The sequence below is a fragment of the Vidua macroura genome, chromosome 1, assembly GCF_024509145.1.
Source record: "Vidua macroura isolate BioBank_ID:100142 chromosome 1, ASM2450914v1, whole genome shotgun sequence".
Taxonomy (NCBI): domain Eukaryota; kingdom Metazoa; phylum Chordata; class Aves; order Passeriformes; family Viduidae; genus Vidua; species Vidua macroura.
In genome coordinates this window covers 102,782,364-102,801,571 of record NC_071571.1, presented here as the reverse complement: position 1 = coordinate 102,801,571, position 19,208 = coordinate 102,782,364, and the positions used below count along the sequence as shown (strand labels likewise).

The window sequence follows — 19,208 nt, the reverse complement described above, 5'->3', positions numbered from 1 at the left end:
CTGAATGCTTTTAATTCGCCCACCCACAACCACTCCCCCAAATAATTTGTAGGACTCAGGCTTCAACATAGGTACATAATTCATAGGACATTTGGTAAGAGAGAGCTGTGAATAACTGACACAAAGGATGGGGAAATCTAAACTGTAAAATCCACCTGGATTACAATGAGCTGTTCACAGGAGCTCTGTGTTCTCTGAAACTGGTATATAAGAAAAAAATGTTAAATATTTTAACTCATGTTATTTAACATGGGTAATGTTAAACCCGGGAATAATTAATAAAAATGGATTCAGCTTCAGAAAAAAAAAATTTAGGAAATCCACAAAGTGAAGGCAAAGTACGTTACCATGACTGTAAAATCTCAAGGTACTGATGGAGAACTTACACAAGGGTTTAATGCAAAAGCCAGCTGCACACTAGAGAGAGAGACACAGGATGGATTGGACCTGGGAGAATTTTTTTTTCCATTTATTATTCTTATTATTAAGCACATTGTATGTTGTCCACTAATAGAAAACCAGTTAGACAAAAGATGCAGCTGTACTAAAAGAGCCCACAGGGGAGTGAGTTGGAGCAGTGCCCTTCTGCCCCAGGAGAGATCTCTGGCTCTCCTGTAATGGCTGAAATTCTTTCAAACACTCTAAATAATTACTCCATAAGATGATTAAAAAATCAGGAGAGTTTGCAGGGGGAGGGGTGATGGTGATGTTAAGTAATCAAAGCTGTCAACTGGAAAGACATGGGTACGCCTAAAAAAGAGGAAGGGATTCAATGGAAAGAACAGATCTGTTTTTCTTTGTCAATTGCAGGCACCATGTGTTTAGTTACAGTGCTTTGTGAAACTCCAGTGTGCTAGGACTAAATGTCATGCAGATTTAGGACGGGCTCTTTAAGCTTGCACCATTCACATTTAGGTGGAACTAGGAGAAAGATGAGAATTTTCTCTTTCTAAGTTATAAGGAGCTCAGTAAGATTACTATTTTTTTAAAAAAAATACGGATAATATTATTTCAGTGTACTTCATGTCTTCTCATTAGCCATATTTCATATATTTTTTTAATGTGAAAGTCTTTTTTCATTAGCAGGATACAAGGGAAAATATTCAAGGTACGGTTCTTTTCTTGTAAAGTTTCATAGATGTAATTCTTACGCAAGCTAAATTCTTCTAACTGTTACCTGCATGGTGTGTTGTTCTTACATTAGGAAAATTCAATTCTTGTCTTCTCATGTGTTTCAGGTCAGCAAATTCCACCCTTAGATCCTCATGAAAACAGTAACAATGGAGCAATCAAACTTGGAAGGCAGACTTCACAGACGGGTAGGCGGTGCTGCTGACCCAACGTAATCCTTTTAGATTTACTTGAAAAACAGCACCATTTGCTTTTTTTTTTCACTGAGAAAGGACTTCGTGATCTCACTGACGTGGCTCCTTATCTTGAAAGCAGTAATTTCAATACTTCCCATGAGCAATAACGCAAGGACCAGAAGCAGAAAGCTTTACTTCAAAGGGATTTTGCAAAACCCAGTTGGAAAATCCTCTCTAATATCCTGTCAAAATTACAATGTCAAAGTACTCAGATTCTCTGTTTAAACCAGTGACTGTTGTTTTGATTTTTTAAATAAAAATATCAGTTTATATATAAAATTTAGGTTTGTTGCAAAAACTTATCTTCTTACATTTGCAAAGTAGACTTTCCATGTTTTTAGAGTTTTCTCTGTAATAATAGGGTGAAAAAAACCCCATAATACCTGAATTTTGGCTTCTCTGCCATCTTTTTAGCTGGACTCTGCTTCACAGTTTTTCTAAATCTGCAGCTTCATCTCCTACTTTCAGTAAACATCAGCAAGAAGTGGACTGAATTTACTAACTGAAGAAAAAAAATGGATCCAAAGGATTAGTGAATGCAGTTTTTATGGACTGGAAGTCAAAATCTGTGTCAGGAAGTGCTGTGTATGTGGAAGAAGGACTAGCCATGAAGGAAACTGATGGACCCCATACAGTTCCACTGTGCTCCAGAAAGAAGTGAAAATGCAGTCACTGTGTAGACTGGAATGCTTCCCTGTGCAGGGTGTAGGTTTCAATAATTGCTGAAAATGTAAAAAGAGCATAAATACAGGCTTGATCTGCACTGCTTACCAGGGTTCCTCCAGATCTGTGCCCCAGACCAAAGTCGTCTGTGTTCAAAGTTGCGTATTCCTTGGTTTCTAAAAGAGGGTGCCACAGTGCCCCACTCCTCATGGTCTCACTGCTGTGAGTTCTTCTTTGAGTTCAAAGAACAATATTTCTGTACAAAAACTGTACAAGAGAGCATAATATTATTTGGGGTTAGAGGCTGGAATCAAAAAAAAACAAAAAAACAAATGTGAATGTTTGCTTACAGATGCAATTCCCTGAATTTGTGGAGTAGTCTTCTCAATTGTGTGGGGATGTGGTGTGGAAGGCACACTATGTGATATCTTTGAAGCGTGATGCACTTGGAAATGCAGTGGAGGAAAGAATTCCTACAGGGGTTATGAGCTAGAAATAATGTAAAACCGTATGTGTTTTCAACTTCTGTCTTTTATGAATGTGTGTGACTGAGATGATAAAATCCAAATTTATCTTCTTCATCAATTTCATTGGAAGTGGGAATTAGAGTAAGAAATGCTGTATTCAAAACCAGAGCCAAGCCTGAATTCCACAACATTAATTTGTTCTTTTATGAGGAAAATTATTGCCACTGCACATTTTCAGGAGGGCCTATGAAAAGCAAACAAAAGGGAAAAATAACTTTCCACAATAAATCATGAGCAGGCAGCCTAGAGCGTCGTTTCCGTGTTGATACATAGAAAAGCAGACCTTATTGGCTGGTTGTGAGATTGCTTAGATAAAATGTCACTAATTGTTTAGTGACAAGGGCTTGAAACAGAGCCAGATAAAATCAACAGGAACATTTTGTCTCCAGAGGGTTTGGAGTAGCATAGGTGGGAAATATCCCTCTGCATTTTATCTAAGAGCCTACGCTGCATTGTTTTTTCACATATAAGTAGTTTCTCCTATATTTTGGCCTCCTTTGAAAACATTCTAGAAAATAGGGCCTTGGATATTTTAGCTAAACTTTCAGTTTTCAGCTGTGCTGATATATGATCCATGTCTCTGACTCATTGCAGCAACTATTTTACTGATAATCTAGAGTTATTTAAGTGAAAATTCAGTAATCATCATTGTTGATATCTGGGGAGGGAGACAGGCTCCTTTAGGGAACATTTAATTCCATCCCAGTGCAAGCAAGTCTGCCAGGGATTCCTGGCTCTTTCACTTGGCTGGGGAGGGAAAAGGTTAACGTGGCCTTCAGTGCTAAGGAAATACCTGACTTACCAACATACAGGTTCATACATTTTATGGGGGTCTATGACCCAATCCTGGAAGAGATCTGATTCCTCCTATGTAAAACCCAGTATGAGGCTAGACCAGTTACCCAGAAAACAAGATGAGATTGAGCCCATGTTTTTAGAGGTGTCATAAACTTTAGTTCAACATATAGCAGTTATCCATAATTGATTTTTAAGCTTTTGTAAATCATTGTTACATATTTTTTTTTACCATGGTATCTCAAAACTTATTAAATCCTAATTGACATGTCTGAAAGCTTTGTAAGACAATTTTGTGAGTACCTTGTATGCTCTAATTTATGTTAGAACAGGCAATTGATGCTGATCTTTATGGGATGTTGTCCTGAACAACCAGCTCTCACAGCTGGCTTTGAGCAGTATGTGAATCAGAACAGGTTTATGAGTTATATGTTGAAGTAGTTTTTAATTGGAAGTTTTTACAATGGATCTCTGACAGATTTTAAAATTTGAATGGTGACTAAATAGGTTTTGCTTTTGGTGGGGCAAAGCTAAATTACTTTATTCTGATTTTAGTCAAGAAAAAGATTTAAATTAATAAGGAATCTGATTGTATAAGTTCTTGAGATTTGGGTTACTGGAAGCTTCAGCAGGGAAGTCTGAAGCCGGAAGAAAAATAACAGGCCAATGTGCTGTGCAGAGCATCTCGCATTTTCTCTGAATACAGGGCTCACCTTTGACAATATTGTTGCCTCTCTGCTGTTTGTCAAAGCCAAGGTGCAGCCTTCTCAAATAGGGCAATTTTTTGTTAAAAAATAGTGATTTTTAAATGTAAAATTAATGATTTCTGCTTCAGTTGGTTGCCTGTGTTTCTTGGAAAGTACCACCATCCTTCATAAACAGCCAGAAAAATGACAGAAAAACCCCCAATCTCAGAGTTGAAAGTTCTGGCAGCAGCTGGAATTCCTCTTAGTAGTTAGTGGCTGGTGAAAAGCTAAATTACTGTACTGGAGCACCTGACTTGTGTAACTGATCTTCTCTAATAATAATAATAATAATCATAATATCAATGTTGCAGTTCTTGGTTAGCCAGCTGGTGCTGGATTTGTCCAAGACTGATTTTCTCAAGAGAGCTGGCAGCAGGACTGAGGCACAGGCCGTAGTGCCAAGGATATTTGGTGGAGCGTGTTTGCACTGTGACTCAGGACTGTTCCTGTCCAGTTGAGGGTGACTGGCTTTTCTGGTTTGTCATGAACAAGTTTTAAAAAAATTATGAAGGAACTAGGTTTTGTATATGCTCTGCATATATGTGTGTATATAAAGTACAGTTTTATGTTGTTCTGCTGACATGTAGTGTTTTCTCACTGTGTCTGGTTCTCATATACTACACATTTTATTCTGTAAGTACATTTTTCTGTTAATGATCATTTCACCTTTATGAACTTTAAGTTGTGGATCAAAGGTAGCAAGTAGATGTGCATAGGTACAATTTTTGACTTGCCATTCTTGTGCATGAAAGTGGCATATTGTAGAAAATGTTTGTCTTGCAGACTGAGAAATCTAAAAATGGCCATTATTTTTCAGGAATTGGAACTTAGAAGTAATAAAGTGACACTCAAAAAGCTTACTGTTTTTGCTCACAGTACAACATGTCTATCTAAAGTGCTGCAATCTAATATGAGTCTGTATCAATGCCTAAAATCTTATTTGTCATCCCATGTCTTCACTAATCCTTCATGGCACATGGGAATAAGCATGAGTAGATAGGTTACGTGTGTGAGCATTCTGGCTGTCATCAGATTGTTTCATTACAGTGATACATTTTACTAACCTACCCTTAATTATTTAAACCACAGTAAGTGATAAATTTCCAGTTTAAAATCACCTCCTAGGTACTCTTCCTCTGTTTTGTTTATATAAGGGCTTTGATTGGGCTGGACCCACTCGCTTCATGTATGGGATGCTGCAATCTGTTAATACTTTCCCTTCTGTTTCACATATTAATTGTATCATACCTAATAATATTTCCCCCCTAAAATGTAGTTTTTGTGTTTTATTTAACCTACAATGATTAATGCTAATAAATGTTTTACATGCCTCTGAATTGGGGCTGTCTCTGGTTTCAATAAAGCAGAACAAAATAGCTTCCATTTTGCATGTCCTTTGCTCTTGAAAAGGGCTGTCTGCAGTCTGTGGATTACTTGCCTGGGATTTAAATGCTGCTTGAAACCTGTGTGGCTGGCCTTTTAGCAAAAAGTGAATGCATTCCTGGGGGATCCTGTAGTCCAGACGAACTCTCAAAAAAAGATGATCTGAAAATCCTTTTGCTGAATTATTTGATTTATCCACTAGAAGAGAGGGACCTGAATGGCCAGCATCTGCTTAGAAATTTAGAATAGGAGCTGTCAGTAGAAAGGGAGCTTCCAGTTACCACTTGCTTTAAATAGCAGCAATGACTAGTATGGTTTGTAAGACACTTGGTCTTTTGTATGCTTTTATTTTGGTGTACATTTATTTTTTCACCCTACTTTATGTCCCTCCCTCAGACTTGTGTCCAGGAGTTAAGAATTAACACTCTCTTAAGAAATATGCAGTATTTCATTCCCCTTGGTGCTATTGTTACAAGAGGTATTTAACTACACCAGCAGATTTTTGCACTGTTTGGTTCATATTTTCACAGTTGTTACAACAGCTATGAGGACTATGAATGAAGAGCTGGGTTTTTTAAGGAGAAACGGGGTTTTGGACTAAGAGTTTCCTGACTACCATGATAAATTCAATGCACAGCAGTATGCAAGAAGCAGTGTAACTCAACAGCACAGAACACCACTTTTCTGTGTAATGAGAAACCAGTGTTTCAAAGAGGTTTCATACGTTGTGAGTTTAGTTACTGCTGGAAGATACACGGGATCTGTTCCCTGCTTTAAAGCAATGACAATTATCTTGAAAAAATTATCTTACCTCCAGCTTTGCATAAAACCAAGAAGGAACCCAGGTACATAACTGTAAACTAGAGAGTGATGTACCTCATTCATGGAAAGCCTAAGCCCCTTAACTATTATCTGTGTGTTGGAAAATCTGAAGAGAATGCTGTTTTGCCCTTAGGTGTTTGAAGAGAGTTGTGCCCCTGAATGGATCAGTCCTTGTGTTGTCAGTGGGATGTTTTACATGGCTTGGAAGCATGTGCTTCTGGTGCTCTATGTTAGCTTGGAGTTGAATTTAGCAATGAGAGGGGAGCTATACAATTGGCTGGAAAATAAATCTCCTCTGCTTTCCTTTTGAAGATTGAAGGTTGTGTCTCAAGGTACTTAAGGAAAAGTATTTGACATTTCAGCCTTCAAAATCTTCACCACTGCAGCTTCAGTCTCTGCAAAGAGCATCATAGGACACCCTGCTGTGATCTCCTGCGCACTGCACTGAAATCAGGACAGCAAGGCTGATGAAATAGTCTGTGCAGCTACTTCATACCTCCACCCCCTCACCTAATCTGCAAAACTGTTTAGGCCACTACAAGGTTTCCCTCCCTTCCCTGAAAGGAAAGGAGTAAGCTACGGGATTATTATTTTTATTGCCTCTCAGTTCTACAGTTCTGTAGCCTTGTTTTATACAAGGCTACAGAATAGTTTTCTTTAAAAATGTTAAAACACTCATAGAAGGATAGACTAGCTAAAGGTGTTGTACAAATGCCTTTGTTAATTGGTGTTGGTCACTCCCTAAGGACTTGACATCAATGATAGTTTGGATGTCTTCATTGTGTAATGGGGTTCTTGGCCATCAATAAGGTGCTCTTTTGATCTACTGCTTTTTGCCAGCTGGACCAGAGATAAAGTCATCGCTCTCTCACTGTCCGAAAGTAAGACTTTTCACTAAAAACTATAAAATCAATAGCTAACCACATTTAACAGGTTAAATATGAGAAAGAATAAGTAATAACATAATGTAGCATAATATAACTTTTTTCATATCTATTTCAGGTGGGTTTCTTGTGTTTCAATTAAGAAGAGTCCTTATTGCAAAATGCCTGTATTTCTGCTACTACCAAGTGGGTCTTGATCCAGATTAGTTTGCCTTATCACGTACCACTGCTGTGTTTATTTTGTTCAAATAGGAAGACAGGCTCTTGATACTCATTCATAATCCTTTTGTTTTCAAGACATATCACCTACCACTGCTGTGTATTTTGTTCAAATAGGAAGACAAGCTCTTGATACTCATTCATAATCCTTTTGTTTTCAAGACATAGCTCTAGAAGTGTTACTGGAATTGCTTTGTAACACGGATATTGTGAAAACTTGAAGATAGTACACTGATAGAATTTGGAAGTGTAAGAGACCTGTACAAACTTGCATTTAGTGTCACACCAATTAACAAGTTTTTAATAAGATAACATTATTTAGTGTGGAGAAGAGAATTTTGAGGCTCCTTGTTAGGTATTAAACATTTAATAGCTTGGGAAGGATTTCTTTTATCTGGCTGTTAAATTACTCATTTTTTATCCCTGAGACTACCTGAAACACTTAAAAAAAAAAAAAAAAAAAAGCTTTCTTTGAAAAGTACTGACCTTGTTTTCTCAAAACCTCCTGAAGAGCCCAAGCTTTCTCTCTCCCATCATCTGTCAAAAGTTTTTGGAGACACACCTTATTTATGATGAAACACTTAACCATTCTGTTTGCTACACTGGGAATTTTAGAAAACAAAAATGCCTTTCCCCTAAAGTCCATTTAATTCACATTTCTTTTACTTAGTCAGTGCCACTCCTGCTCCCTCCACAGCAGTAAAATACATGTTTAAATAAGAAGATAAATACCTTATAACTAAATCCCTATTCCCCTACATCAAGTAGAGCACCCTGGGAAAATGATCTAATGATCTGTTACAGACTGAAACAGGAATGATCCCTACGCTTCCGATTGCATATTGACAAGAACCAATCAATAAGGAAGTCAGCTTACATGTCTGAGAGATGCCCTTGAGGAAAATGACCATCACATTCCTTCCTCTTGGTCAATATAACATGACTTGGGGGAGCAAGTGATAGCATTGTTGTTACTAATGAAAAATAAATTAAGAATGTTTAGGAGGATAGCAACAGTTTCTCTTCACTTGTTTAATAGGGTTGAAATGTAGGTTAATCACCTTATAAAAGAAATCCTTGTTACCTGTCATCTTCAAAGACACTGGCAGCTTTGCTGACAAATATGTGTTGGGAGTTCTCACAGGGGTTTAGTAAGAAAGAGCAATGGATGCAGCCTGAATGACACAATGCATTTCTATATTCCAGCTCTGCAAAAAAAACCACGTCATCACCAAACCTATAGAATCACTACCAAATATCCAAGTTCTTGTGTGTGTTCATCACTCATAACATGGGAAAAATTTGCACCATAGATATTTATCTAAAAAGAATAAAATGTGTAGAAGTAATCTAATAAGAGCCCTCAGAAAGAAGGACACTCAAAATAAAGATGTAGCTTTTCTGTGCTATTTCTTGAGAAAGCCAGAAACACAAATGAGAATTAAATAGCTTTCCTGGCAGCATTCCCTTTAGAGATAGTTTGTCCTATGAGTTTTGTCACACTCTGGCAAAGTCATTCCTGATTCTCAAGGAAAATTTGCTTTCAAGGTGGCAGCCTGAACTGCCTGCTGACACCTAACCAGCTCCCCTCCTACACTGCAGCCTTTGACACCAGAATGATTCTCCCCATCATCTCAGTAAGAAGGGACAGAAGTCTTGATATGTGCTAGAAATATGAACTCACATTGATGTAGGAAAAGGTTTCAACAGATTAACTTGTTTTCTTATGATAAAGGCACCAGAAAAGGAAACAATTTTTTAATATATAAAAGTTTTTCACTCCAGTATTTTTTTTCCCCTGCAATGTTTTAGGTATGAAATTTCTGGACGAGAAATAGGTTTATTGGAATGGGAATGAAGCCAGAATATCTTGTTGCTTACAAAATTCTGAAGAGGGAAAATAATGTTTAGAACTGAAAAGAAGGGATGAACAACCTGAAAATGCACTACCCTGGGAGATCCTCTTCATGGTGGGACACGACCCCTCTGAGGTGATAAGAAATAAAAGCTATGTCTGAAGTACAAAATCTAGATTTGGAGTAAAAAGGATACCATGTTGTAAATGGTCAGAGTGCATAGACACTTATTTCATGGCACAGCCACGCCACCTTAACACCATTGTTAGTTGAGAACTTTAGCTAATAAATAAGCATAAACAAACACAAGATTAGAGTACATCAGGTGCCTATGCTCCACCTATTAAAGAATGATACCATATCTTTAGCTGTGGGTATGCCTCAATCTACCAAGTGCAAAGTCCACAGAATAAAAGATGATACCCATTCATACAGTCCATGACACACCAGTTACTTAGTTGGAACTCTGGACAAAGGGCTTGGGCTAATACATTCCAGTACATTTTTGTAGCCACCCTGCCTGCATGGTTTAGGTTTTCATGATGCTTGATGTTGTCTGAATGATGTCTTGGAATGATAGGTGCTTTTGCACAAATTGTTCCAGAGAAGACTAAAGAAGAAAGGATGAGGTGGTGATAAACGTATCCAAGTAAATTTATATTGACTTGATTTAACCACAGCATGTAGTATGTACTGAAGTAGTTGCTGCTGGCAGTATAAAGGCTTTACAATAATACAACATCCATCACTGAAAGGTAAAATGGAAGGATTTTTATTTTAAATTTCTCTGGAGGAAATTGATGCCTTAGAAAATCCACAGGGCTTGAGTCATCAAGTCAGTGGGCATGTCTTTCAGACACTTCACCTTATCTCACTGTGACTCACACACCAGGGAAAGATGCACACCATGGCAAAAAATTGCACCCTCCACTGTGTGATAGACACAGCTGAAAAAATTACACGGCCTGAAGCAACTACTAGATTAGAAGGAGAGTTGCCATCTGAGAAGCCTGTTTCTCATCACATCCATGACAGCGAGGTAAGAGTGTCTGGGAGCCACAGGTTTCAAAGCTCCAAGAAAGTGGTTACTTAGCTCTTTGGCAAAATGACTCAGCCCAGGTCTCTGGTAGTGCAGGAGAGCCTGAAGTTATTGAGGCAGCTTTCTAACAGGTCTGCTTTCGAAGACAGCTAGCTTTCCTGGTGAAATGGTGCCAGGATTCCCATGAGAAGTCCTCATTTCTCAAGAAGTTCAAGGAAAGACACGATCCTCACCATTTTCAATCAGCTTTGGAAATTTTCCTTCCATTTAGTGGGAGCTCCAAGCCATAACAAAATCCTGGATGTTAGGTAAGTCCAATGTATATTTCAAGCCATGTGGCCACAGGCAGGAAATCAGAGTTCAGGTATTTGTGATTTTCTACTGGTATCTTCAGATCATTCCGGAAATGTAAGGAGGCTGTGTTTCAAGCTAGGCCATCTGATTTTATACACAACCATGTCATAGAAAGTGTGTGATGAGGTGATGGAAAAACTCTTATCAAATTTTGTAGTTGTCACCATTTTAAACATAACGATTCGAATAAATAATGTTGCAGTTATATTTGCTTGCATCTTTTATACCCAGACCAGGTCTATGGAGACTGTGCATCACTAACAAAACATTTAACCAAGTTAAAATATTGGATGTTCAATCTTAGGCAGGGCTAAGCCAATAAGATTACTCTTTGGGCCATTTGCACATTCTGAGTTGGGTTTCCAAGCCTGGAGTGCAAATCTCGGGAGGATTGATCTGGACAGCTTTGATGCAGAGCAAAGCAAGGAGCCCTATCATTACATTTTTACTAGGTCACACTTTAACACTGAGAATCAGACTCTTCTTTAAAAACCGTCATGCATTCGGGAAAGCTAGTGTATTCCACTGACATCACGTGTGATATTTCTTGACCATTTTTACTTTTTATATTTACTGAAAAGTGAAATGAGGTTTTCAATCTTACATTGGTCTCTTAGAGAGTGAACTAGATAGAATGAGGAAATGGCCTAAGGACTAATCTTACTAGGGCTTAGCCACCCCTAAGATTGAACATCCAATATTTTGACTTGGGTAAAAGTTATGTTATTGATGCTTCGTCTAAAACCCAGCTCAGATCTCTCTGTCACAACTGTATACTCTCTGAATAGCCAACAAGAGCAAAATGCAACGATTTCTTTTTTGTCTTTGATATGAATTCATGTAGGGACTAGTTTTTGGATAACAAAACACAGTTTTTACTAAGCTACTTTGAAAAGTTGGATTTCTTTCTGTTATGATTTTTTTTTCACTCTCATAGTATGTATGAGAGAATGTTCATCAGTGAAAACAAAACACATTTAAATCTTCAGGCTTCAATGCTCCCAAAGAGTATGACAAAAAAAAAAAAAAAAAAAAAAGTGGAAATACTCTTGGAGCCATTCATCTTCTTTCTGAAATATATATTGTTGGTGCACAGGGGAGATTTCAGATGACTGGTAGAAAGTGAATGTGGCACACTGTAAAGAATAAATGCAAGGAGTTTTGGATAATTATAAGCATTATACAGACCCTGGGCAAAATACTAATGAATATAAATTATAAAGATAGAAATAAATAGAAATTAATTCATAGGTAATATCTTATGTAATTTTAATAAATATATTTTTTGTGTGGAAAATAGATGCATTCAAGCAACAAGATGAGACTAAAATACAATTGCTTAAGATAGATGTATTGAGTTAATACACATGGATTACTTTAAGTCATCTGATGTAGCCCTGCATGACAAAAAAAATGCAGTACTATACAAAATCAATTTACTTATATCAAATGCTCTGGGAACCAATTAGCAGCTACATCAGCATGTTTCTACTCTCTTCTAATGGGTTATTTAACAGCTTCAAAGGAGCTAATACAGCTCAATATCTTTATCAGTGATCTGGAAGAAAACATAAACCCTGCTTATAACTTTGCAAATTACACCAGAATTGCTGGAAAGGAAAGAATGAAGAGAACAAAATGACATAATGGTATTGAAGATGGTGCTTCAGATCTTGAGCATTAAGCCACTATTTAAAAAAAGGATTAATCTCAATGTGGAAGATAAAACTAGCTTCTGTCTTCAAATGTGGGATCCTCTGAAGCTTCTGATGCTGACCCAGAGAGGGAGTGTGATTAATGAATAGAGACTACTCTCTGATCCACTGGAGGTTCCCATTTTCCTCATTTCTATTATTTGCCTTACTCACAGAAGGAAAAAATGCAAGGAATGGCCTGGTATAGGAAAAAAAATCACATTACAGATTTGCAGTGGCTAATTCTGCTTTACTATTAGATTGCTATTCATTTCTATTAAATTTCTTTTTCTTATACTAGGGAAAAAGGAGAGACAAACTGACCAACCTCCTTTAAAGAGGAAAGTAAAGGAAGTTTGCTGGCCTGGCTGCAAGCTAGTGGGAACACAGAGGCATAAACAATGTGAATTAGGAGAGAGGGAAAGGGGGAAAAAAACAGCAAAAGACGACAGGATTTTTGGGGTGATGGACTGGGAGCAGAAGAGTCTCCCTCTCACTGTAATTTGTTTCCCACTGAAGAGCAGAATTGAAGACAGGAAACCTGTGGCATTAAAATAAAGACTTCACAGTTAAAGTCTGTATTAAAGGCATGCTCACCAAATATTTACATGCATTTAACTTTACAAATTTAACAGTGAAAGTCTATTTATGTTTATGTCTGCAACAGGTATGTAGGCACAGTGCCAAAGTAGCAGGTAAATGGGTAAAATCTCCTAACCTTCCTTGCTCATGCTTGGTGTTGGAGGAGGAAAATGGTAGATATTCACAGTTGTAGATGTAATACCCTGCACATGGCATAGCAGGTGTCCATAGCATAGGTAGAACTCTGCTAAAGGACAGAAGGGACTGGGTTGCCCACAGGGAAGGGGAGAATCAGAAAAACATGACAGATTGCTGGCTGGCGAGTGCACATGGATGAGGAGTGGAAAGGTCCCACATGAGCTAATCAAGGTCAGAGCATCATCTGCTACATGGGGCTTTCTGCAGGCCTTTTTAGCCCTTGCAACTTCCAAAATGCTGCCAGGTATTCCAGCTTGGCCTCTGCTAAGCGTTCATGCCTCTTTTAAGGTGACCCACCAAAGTACCAAAGAACAGAACAAAGCCTGAAAGACACAGCCCTGTTTTTGTGTAGTGTATCAATTGCATTTTGAAATCTAACAGGTCCTCATGGATATCATTTGTACAATTAAGAGATAAATAATTCAGTATTTGGCAGTCAAAGATTCCATCCATAATAATATGCAGACATTTTTTCTTTTTTTTCTCCCCAGAATGCCAAGTAAATATTTAATAAATGATCTCTCAGGTAGAGTGTTCAAGCTTCTGTGCAGACACAGAACACATCTGCAACAAACAAACCAGAGAGGGCAGATGATTTTAGAAACCTTGTGTCTTTACTCCTAGACATAATAAATTAGTCAAAAGCAAAGAGTTTTCATCTGCGTATTAGCCTCACATTAGTAGGGGCTTCTTGCATCAGTTAAAGAACCATTAGGAGCCATCCCTGTTTCTGCCACAAGACAAAGGTAACAGTGCAAGAATTTCCAGGAGATGCCCACAATCCACAAAAGCAGAGTGACTATGGATGCCCAGAGGAGCTGTGATGTTGCAAAGATGCAAGCTTATAACTTTATGTAGAACTTCATGTATCCAGTATTTCTCTCAACAGCATACAAATGCAATTGCAGAGGCAGACCTTTAGCTGGCATAAGTGCTTGTGATTTAAATGATCATTCAGAGCGGAGAAAAATCCTTATGTTATTTGGTAACAGACCATGGGAAAATGGATATTTCCTCATCAGTCACTACACAAATAATTGAATCCACTGACAGCTTTAATGTCTCCCTTTTTTTGCTCTGCTCATTTTCTGGCTCTCAGCTAATCTGATCTTTTGGCAGAGACAAACATTTCATTCTCATGTTCATGATACCTATTTATTTTTAAAGTGTTGTTAACATAGTTTCAGCTGTCTCCCTCTGTCTGGCCCTGCCTAATTGATGTAAAAAATAGCTGTTTAAAATGTTCTTCCTTGAGAAAAGTTCCTAATTCCCCCCAGAGATCTTCTTATTATGTCTGCATTCAGTCAGTTCCACTCAATTTTGTAAGAAAAATCAAGCACTGCACCTTCAGAGTGTGTTTACTTTCCCTTGTAAAACCATTGCAAACTAATGTGCCCTGGGAAAAGGAGTTGGATTCTTCCCATTTGCAAATACCATTAACGAAATTGTGGACCAAATTCCATATGCAGCTCCAAATTACACATTCACTTAGGGCCTGATCCAATGATTATTAAAGCCACTTGGAAAATTCCCCCTGAATGGGCTGTAGCCCAGATCTCAGGAAGTGGACATTTCCACTGCAGATGATCAGTTTAATCTTTGAGCAGGCTGGAATTCATGCAATGATAGACTCATAGGACTGAAAAGGACTTCAGAGGTCACATCTCAAGGCAAGATCAGCTAAATTTACATCTCCCAACAGATGTCTAACCTGTTCTTGAAGGTCAGTGACTGGGACACCATGGATTGTGCTTCCAGGCAATCTTTTTTGTTAATAATCCTTACTCTTAAAAGTTCTTCATACCTGCTCTAAATCAATTCTTGCTCTGATCTACACCCATCACTTCCTGTTTTATTCAAAGCAAATAAGAGAAAACTAATTTTTTTCTCTTTGCAATAGCTTTGAATATATTTGAAGACTATTACTGAACACGTGAGACTCTCTTTTCTTCCTTAGGCTAAACAACCTTGGTATTTCAATCTGTTCTTATGTTTCAATCCATCTGTTTTCTGGATCTTAGTCAATACAGGTCCTTTCTTCTGGACTCCTTTCACTTATCCCACATATTTTCTGACAGATAGTGCCCAAACCAGACAAATCCCTTCAGCACAGGTTTTATCAACACTTTGTAGAGTGCAGGTCAAGTGCCAGGCCCAGTCTCAGCACAGTGCTTGTCTTTCACACATTGATATGACACTATTTGCTCACATTTGCCTTGTGACCCATAAGAACTGAAACTGGGCATAATTCAAAAATATAATTTGAGGGCTTTCTGGGACGGCTGGGGAGATGGCGAGGGCAGAACTAGCAATGCAGAGCTGCTACAGAGCAAATGAGAGGGGGAATCTGAATCCAAATTGCCAGATGAGTTCTTCAAGCTGAGATTCAGAAAGACCATGACATTATTTGCAAGAATATCAGTTTGAGAAAGAGATGTATGTGATGACCATAGGGCACTATCATGCTGAATTACTTCTCAGGTAAGACTTACTTGAGTCTTTTAAGAGTCTTTAAAGGAGGCCTTAAGACTTCTGGAAGCAAGTTTCAGCTATGTACTTATGTTTGAATACTTAGCTACAATTTTGAATTTTGGTTACTTTTTAGGAAAGTCTTTGTTGATTTTTAGATATGCATCATCAGCAAACAACAGCCAACACATATACACACAGAGTCTGTATTTTGTATATTGAATTGTCTCATTACATCCCTCATGAATGGGCATGAATGTAAGAATAAATGCTTGAAACAATATCCAAAACTCCACTTCCTTAATAACTTTTTCCTTTATCAAAGGACTAATGGCTTTTAGCACATTTGAAATTGTCTAAGGAATCCTTTAGTTCTTTAAATAGTACTTTAAATCACAAAAACAAGACAACACTTCTGTCTTGCTCTTACAGAAGTTAATAGTCCAGGGCAATTTGGTGTTCAGTAGAATAGAATTGGGTCCAAAATATGAAAAGCACATTCTGTTTTGTGCTATAGCTATTTATGAGAATGCCATTATGTATTATTGGCTTCATTCTTCATGAATATTCAACATGTATTGTGTGTTTTTATAGTAATTTATTGGGGTAAAGAAATACACTGTAGTTGAACCAAGTTGAAGATATTCAACTAAGATGTACTTTTCCATTCTGTGGCAACATTTGAATAGTGCCATAAATCTTCAATATTAGTATGGACTGTGACTTAACCTCTGATTTACAATATAACAAGTGGGCCTAAGATTATATATGGACCTCTAGCAAGTAAATGAAGACTAGAGCCTGCTGTAAGAACAGTTTTGTATTTCAGAAGAAAAACAGCAGCACCAAAAGGCCAAGTATTTCCCTAAAGAGAAATTGGAACATATTCTGAGCTTTATACCTTTGCATTTTGCAATATTCACTGACTTAGCAGGGCAGGATGCATGAGATACTTCACTGTGTGAGACGCAGAATTTTCCCATTAACACAAGTAATGCAGCACTTGGTTACTCTGACAGTCTCAATATCACCATGAACTGACAAAGAAGGTTGTGATATTGTTTTATTGCAAGGAATTTTTAAGTTTAGAATTGGTGGGACTGACCAAACTACCTGCACAAAACAGGAAAAAGCTATTAAGAAACTGAATCTATTCTATTACTTCTCAGGAACAGAGAGTGCTTATTTAATATTTAATAGCAAACAGTTTTGAAAGATGTCAAAATATCTCAAAACAGAGATATTATAAGAACCATACTGAATTTGCAGAGTGAAAAACATCAAGATTTACAAATACGCAGGACAAATGCTGACCTCAGATTAAGCAAATTTAATCCTTTTGCAAGCAGCAATGAATACACTAATAGCACTTCTGGAATGACATTATTATCTCACTGAAATCAGTGACAGGAGTTCTATTGACTGCAATAGATCCAAGGTTTCATTCCTGAGCTGTGAGGTGATGAAACAAAATGAATCAGATGTTGGAAAAGGTTGCCAGATATTGCTGATCAACAGCACAGGTGTTGTTTTAATATAAAAAATTACATCAGTCTGGATGAAATAGAAACATTAGATCAGAAATGATACTAAAAGCAAGAAAACAGATCAATGCATTAGTAAGCTTCAAAATGTGTTCAAACAACAACAAGGACCACAGTAAAAAAGAAGCTTTGAGTTGGAAATTAAACTATGGCCTTACTGGGGTCCTTTGCAGCCTCGGTGATTATGTGACATCCCCTCAGAGCTTGGGGCTGTGCTCTATTCTTCATTCACTGCCTCTCACTATGCTGTTGAAAAGTATCAACCCAGTCTTCCCCCAAACAGTGCACACCCCTGATGTCAGTCCCATCTAATGCACAGCCATGTCTAACAAGGTGTTTGCATGGGAAAACATCTAAATCCTATTATCTTATTAAGGAGAGACCCAAACTTCTGGTTTTCCTCAGTTTTTCTTAAACAAGAGGTGTGTAGAAGAATTAGACAACAGAGATAATTCTGTCTTCTGAATCTGCATGGCGGAAGCTTCGAAGCTTCTTTTGCATTTGTACTCTTTACTGTTATTTTTTAACCTCATTGAAATGAGAAAAGACAGAAACTTTTGTGGCATTCAGCATTTTGCAGCTATTTCCCATGTCTTGATTTTATGTGAGCTGAGATCCAGTTCTTCTGGTACATAAGCAGCAGGTGATTGTGGAGGCTGAATTACTGTTTCTGAGAAGCGTGCACTATGGCTTAACCTTTGCATGATTTGTGAACAGAAACAGAGGAACAGTGGAGATAACAGAGTTAACATTTTTCTTCTGTGTTAAGATAGAAGAAGAAAAACCTCTGTTTTCCAGTTTATCTTCCAGATCCCAAGGGTAAGAATGCATAAACAGAGTGGAACATTTGTTTTGTTAACAAAGCCCAACAGACCACCAGATAACAACTTTAAATACTGCACTGTAAGTAAAAGATGTAATTTAAGATGCTGTTTTATGTGCATCATAAAGTAAATCTGGAAAAAAACCTGCAGCCAGAGTAGTTGCAGAGCTCTAGTGACATTTTCACACATAGGTCATGTAACTCCACCTATTGAAGCCAATTCCAATCAGGCAAACCTGCTTTGAGGTGCTTTTCTAGAGCACTTTTTACTTGTTTCTTCTTCAGGCAGTGACGGTATTAGAAGTCACGTGGGTTTTGGTGTTGGCAAGAGCAGTGTGGAAAAAGGTAGGCAGGAATGATGGTGGCAGGCCTGGAGGAGGGGCAGGCAGCTGAAGTGCAGGGTGGGGGCTCCAAGGCAGAACCTGAACCTAAATTACTCAGAGCGTCTCCCCAGCCTTCCCAGTCCACAGTCCTTCCTTCATGGCTTGGCTGAACTAGAGGTATTCACCAAAGAAATTATGTGATCCACAAATATTACTAGGAAGAGCTGATTTTGAATGCAAACCATTTAAGTCCTGTCAATGTATTTATTATCAGGACATATTTTTGAAATGGGTTATTATGTCCCTATATGTGTTCTTAGCATACCTACACCAGATTTTGCAAGAGAGAAAAAATGTGTTAGTCCTGCTGACTAAATTTTTCTCACCTGTACTCCAGCTCTGCATGAATACAGGCATATCTCTTACAGGAAAATTCTTCAGAAGCAGATTTAGGATGCAGAAATCATCAAGGTTTGGATGGATTTGACTGTCTAAGTGTTTTTTCTTGTTTGTTTGTTTGTTACTGGTACATTCAAATACCCCAGGATGCACCATCTGCTTGAAAGTATGGTACTAATGAAAAGGCCCACGGTGACAACACTGTATCTGACAAAAAGTGTTAGCAAGGAGGATGGCAAACAACTCATGTTCCTGCCTACTAATAAATAATAGCTCTTATTTTTCATTCAGGTTTTACAGGAGCTCAGTCTCTCTCAACTTTTCACAGAATTGCAGAACTGTTGGAAGAGTTGGAAGAGACGTCTGGAGATCATCTAGTCCAGACCCCCTCCCAAAGCAGGGTCATCTAAAGCAGGTGACACAGGAACTCATCCAGGTGGATTTTGAATGTCTCCAGAGAGGGAGACACCATAACCCCCCTGTTCCAGTGCTTGGTGACCCTTAACATAATAAAGTTCTTC

The 19,208-nt window shown here is 38.0% G+C and overlaps 1 protein-coding gene across 1 annotated transcript in view; it reads left to right on the top strand.

The window, feature by feature from the left end:
• RAB31 (RAB31, member RAS oncogene family) overlaps window positions 1-5,481 on the top strand; it is a 61,681-nt gene extending 56,200 nt beyond the window's left edge. The window contains exon 7 of the mRNA XM_053994256.1: window positions 1,239-5,481. Coding sequence (XP_053850231.1) covers window positions 1,239-1,336 — 98 coding nt within the window. The 3' untranslated portion in view covers window positions 1,337-5,481. The remainder of the gene's footprint in view (window positions 1-1,238) is intronic.
• The last annotated feature ends 13,727 nt before the right edge of the window (window positions 5,482-19,208 follow it).